The sequence below is a fragment of the Helianthus annuus genome, chromosome 16, assembly GCF_002127325.2.
Source record: "Helianthus annuus cultivar XRQ/B chromosome 16, HanXRQr2.0-SUNRISE, whole genome shotgun sequence".
Lineage (NCBI taxonomy): Eukaryota > Viridiplantae > Streptophyta > Magnoliopsida > Asterales > Asteraceae > Helianthus > Helianthus annuus.
In genome coordinates this window covers 2183425-2188875 of record NC_035448.2, presented here as the reverse complement: position 1 = coordinate 2188875, position 5451 = coordinate 2183425, and the positions used below count along the sequence as shown (strand labels likewise).

The 5451-nt window shown below is 36.7% G+C and overlaps 1 protein-coding gene across 1 annotated transcript; it reads right to left on the bottom strand.

Moving 5' to 3' along the window:
- Nucleotides 1–325: 325 nt before the first annotated feature.
- On the bottom strand, nt 326–3894 carry LOC110918610 (probable protein S-acyltransferase 7). The gene is made up of 5 exons (XM_022162901.2): nt 3709–3894; nt 2040–2222; nt 1652–1945; nt 1324–1557; nt 326–1039 (listed from the first exon to the last, which is right to left on the bottom strand). Exons 1-5 carry the CDS (start codon nt 3802–3804, stop codon nt 566–568), a joined length of 1281 nt encoding a protein of 426 aa, XP_022018593.1. The 5' UTR covers nt 3805–3894; the 3' UTR covers nt 326–565.
- Nucleotides 3895–5451: the final 1557 nt, after the last annotated feature.

The window sequence follows — 5451 nt, the reverse complement described above, 5'->3', positions numbered from 1 at the left end:
AGTTAGTTGTTCGTTTACAATCGTTGTTATTTGCTTGCGTTCGTTTATGTTCGAGACCAGTGTTCACGAACTGTTCGTGAACAACTGAATTTCCTTAATGAACGAACACGAACATAAACTTATGTTCGGTATGCATTCGTGAACAGTTCGCGAACATGTTAATTTCCTTAACGAACGAACACAAACATGGCCTTGTTCGTGTTCGTTTAGTTCGTTTACAACCCTACTGCTCATGCCTCCATGCCAAAAATTTGAACTAAATCAATTGAATTTTAATTTAGCTTTAAAATTTTAAAGTTGGAAAATTTTGATTTAATCAACTCAATAACGCGAAATTCGATCCATTGAAGAGCAAAACCGAACATCGTACATAAAAAAGAGCCCAAAGCTATGTACATTAGTGTCTATATTCTATAATCTCAATAAACAAGACACCACACATGAATATCACAAGTCAGGAGTTGCTTATATTCTCCATTCTATACACAACAATTAACCCATTTCACCAAAAAAAAAGTGCCAAACAAACCACAACTATGAAAACAATACCATGAATGTTGACCTGTCATTGCCTACGTTGACCTGTCAATTGACCACCCCTGCTGCCACCCAAGCTGCCACTACTTCCACCAACGATCCTGTTCGAGTCACCAAGACCCGATGCAACTGACGCAACATCACTCTGTAGTTCCCAGTTTCCACTTCTCCTTCCCCAGCTGGACCGTCGAGGGTGACTTCCACGTAGATCACTACGACCTTCACCATGGCCTGTTTCCTCATACTGATCGACCTGACCCAACCCGTTATCCTTCCTATCACGCATTTCTATATCACTTAAAGTTTTCTCCGCATTTGAATTTACAAAACCACCCGTTGAAGACCGGGATCTGGATTCCGATTCTCTTACCACAATTGCCCTAAAATCGTTCTTGGAAGGAGGAATACTACGCCAAAACACATCCTTGAAGTTTTCGATTATTCCTCGGTTGTGTGGATTTACGGTCTGATCGTATCTGTACCGGAAGTTTTCATATGTAGACTGCAAGATAACAAAATGGAGTTAAATGCCATTTTAGTCCCTGTGGTTTGGGCCATTTTGCCAGTTTAGTCCAAAGGTTTCATTTTTAACCTGTGGGTCCAAAAAGGTTTCACAGTTGCCATTTTAGTCCACTGGGTTAACTTCATCCATTTTTTCTGTTAACGAGAAGGCCAATTCGGTCATTTTATATGGCTGAATCGCCCTTTTAGTTAACAGAATTACATACAAAATGACTGAATTGCAAGCACAAATGCACAATGGCTCATATAGGACTAGTGATTCACCTGGTTTGTGCTGATGAGATAAAGATGGAAGACCGTAAGACCACCAACAAACCATACGCATATAAACGTATAAATTATTAACGCAATCGAAGCGGGAGTTTTGATTAACGCACCCCAGATCGATTTTTCCTCACTGTTCTTGATCTTTATCACATACACCCAACAAAAGGCGAAAACATAAATACAAAGCAGAGTTGCTGAAGACACAAACATGAAAAAGAACCGGTAGTTACGCTGCACCAAAAAAACTAAATTAATACCACTATTGTCTATATTATAAAATGATTAAAATCCGATATATTTTCAGAAACAGAAGGATGTGTTTTACCAATCCAATACACTGGCCGACCCACGGGCAATGATGATCGAACCGTTGCACACAGTTATCACATATTGAGCAATGAGAACAACGCGGTGGTCTATAAAGCATGCAAGTGTCGCAATATTTGACTTTGATGGTGAATCCGTTGACCATTACTTCTTTGAAGCGAGGTAAACGTAGCTGTGGAGTTTGGGACCCGGCTTCTGGGCTCTGATCTATTATTTCTGGTTCTGGAGGGTGCGTGTTGCGTGGAACTATACCTGGGTCCCTTCCGGAAGTTACTAGAAGCAGCGTTACAACCTGCAAACCAACGTTTTAATGTCAATAATCAATATGAAGTTATGAACATAATGATAATATTACATTAGAACATGAAGACAATTAGAAAACTTACATAAATTGTGAAAACAATTGCTATGACCATAACCAATATCCCGAGATGATGGTTGAACTTGTCAAGCAACTTCCTCGCAACAAATACACAGAAAACTATAGCTGGTGCAATTATTAAGAATAGTGACAAGAAGATTGATCGTATATCTGGTCCAAATATAAATCTTCCACCGAGGAAAAATATCTGCACGTTAAAAACGCAAAATTGTAGAGAAAATTATAATGATACAAAGTCACTGCTACATGTTTGAACATACAGTATTTCATCCAATTATTTACGGTCTTCGATGTCATGTATGTTTGGCTACACGCATAAATTGAAAACCGCTTGCAACGGTCATCTTGATCTGAATATTCGTAGTATTTCATCCATTAATTTACAGTCTACATGTTCATGTATCAACATGTTTGGCTACAAACATAATCTATATACTGCCTGAAATGATCATCTTAATTTCATCATCATCATCATCATCATCATCATCATCATCATCATCATCATCATCATCATCATACTCAGTTAATCCCACCAATAGCAAAGCAAAGGTAGGGTCTGAGGAGGGTAAGATGTAGACAGCCTTACCTCTACCCCGTAGGAATAGAGAGGCTGCTTCCAGTGAGACCCCCTAGCTCGATAGTAGTTTTGCATCAAGCCTTGGACATAAGGCACATAACACTTAGCACTCGGGACAAAGACCGATTAGTGAATGTACCCTTTTGTCTCTCAGCTATCAACGCCACCACATGATGCAAAATTAACCGTCCTCAGCTTTTAACGTTATTTTCACGAAGTTAGTAAAATAACGTTAAAATTCGTGCACTTTCACTTTTGCCCCCCGATGGCCCACACATATATACATTATATGCGCATACCGCAAGCGGGGCGTAAATGATCATCTTAATTTCAATCTGTGATATCAAACTTTGGAACTGTAAACTGCTTGCAACAATCATCTAACATGAATCCGTCGTATATCATCCATCAATTTACAGTCTTCAATTTCATGTATCTACATGTTTGACCACAAGCATAAATCATAAACTGCTTGCAATAAGCCAATAATCATCTTAATATGAATCTAATTCTATCTCATTCGGTCAATTTATTAGTCCTTAATTTCAAATATCCACATGTTTGGCACTTTGGCTACACACATAAACCGTAAACTGCTTACAACAATCATATTAATTCGAATCTATCCTATTTCATCCATTAACTTATACTCTTCAATTTCATGTATCAACACATTTGGCTACAAACATAAACCGTAAACTGCGTACAACGATCATCTTAATTCGAATCTATCAGATTTCATCCATTAACTTACAGTCTTAAATCTCATGTACCTATATGTTTAGCTACAAGCATAAACCGTAAACTGCTTGCAACAATCATCTTATTTCAAATCTATCATATATCATCCACTAACTTACACTCTTCAATTTCATATACCTATACAGCGACATAACTAGCCCTAACACACTAAACAGAGTATCAAACACAATCATGCATCCATTTACCTACGAAACCTAACCTAAACTCCAAAAACAAAACACTACATCAACAACAAGTCAACAATCAGCAAATCGGATCACTCCGATTACTGAATTCAATCAACGATGATAAAAACTTCGTTAATCGAGAGTCAATTTGAAGATACAAAACTTACGTTGCTTCCTTTCCATGTCTGATATGTACGGATCACCTCCGCCGTTGCACCGCCGTCGGCCTCACCGGAATTATTCGGCGGATGTACTCCGTACATCTCTCTCTCTCTCTAACTTTCTCTCTCTGAAAGTATAGGTGTTATGGAGAATATGAAGAGGGAGAACTGGGGTTTGACTTTGACTTTTATTAGTTTTGGTGAGTAATTGCAGGTTAAAGAAGGAACTGGTGAGGATAATTGAAATAAAATAAAATAAAATGTGAGAAATGATAAATAAAATATACAAATGAAGCTTCTAAACGTGGCGGTTAATTATTCAATTTTAAATAAGTGAATGAAGATTAATTAATTTTTTTACAGGAACATAGATTAATTAATTAAATATAATAATAATAATAATAGGTTGAATAACCAGAGTATGACAGCATGCGGACAACGCATTACTTGTATGTAATATTCTGTTATCATATGTCTACATATGAACATAACACAATTAAAAGGTTAGGGTAGAGATGAAACATGTGGATCTATGCTCTTAAAATTTTAAGCACAGAAATCTTTTGATTCATATAATCAATGTTGATAAGTTTTCTGTAAGTACATAATTGGAAAACATATAAAAGTGTATCTGGTAAGCCAACAACCGCAGCAGAGATGATATAGACGGCATGATTGTTAGCTTGGTCTGGTTCCCATTCAGGGTGTATATGAGTGATGGTGATTATGATGGCGTATGGTGATGAACTCGTGATTATTGGGAGAGAGAGAACAATTTGTGATGATGTTATATTTATGAGTGTAATATTTAACCCTCTCTAGTTATTTTTTTAAATACATAAAAAGGAAAATCTTTATTACTTAGTAAAGGTGATAAGGTCTAAGCAATTTTTTTGAGCGGTGACTTTCTTTTTGAGTGACCCAATGTCACACCGTCTAAACGGCGGTCCTAGCCAAGATCTGCCCAAACTACGTTGCCTTAACCGGGTCCATATTGGGTTGGTCAGACTAGGTTACGACATTACCCTAGAAACCGTACTACCTCCACACGAGAGGCTTCGGTGAAGTAACAGCCGGATGAAAACCGGGGTGCGGCTCAGGATCCAACCCCCCTCAGTGGGTTTGTCACCATTATTGCCCAATATCCACCCCAATATAACACAAATGGGAATTAAACTTGAATCTTTATTGGAAAACCCTAGTCCCCTACCACTAGGCCATAAGTAGAGAAATTAGGTCTATCAGCAATTACCAACTATTATAATAATAAGGTATAATTATATTATTTTAATTCGATATAATATAAATGATATAATGACTACAAAATTAAATACTCGGAATATATTTAATCTAGTAATCAAACATTAAATTGTGAAACTTTTACTCTAGTCACATATAGTGAACTAAAACAAAAAAAATAAGTGTCCCATAAAATTGGGGGTCTAAAGCATTTTTTTTTTCGTATGGGAAAGATGTGGTGAGTGGGTGACACAAGAAAGGACAATGGTTGAAACAACGATGACAAGAGTTTTTCATGTGCGTTATGTAGTGTACATTGACATGTGTGTTTTTGTTTAATCTCCTACTACTATTAATACTAGTTAATTTTAATGTCGTGCGTTGCGTCGAAACTGAACAAATAATAATATAAAACAAACGTGATTTGAAAATAAAGCATGTTGTTTAGAAAGTCAAACTATTAGAACGGTTTACATTATCATGTTTTTTGAAAATAAAACATGTATTTTA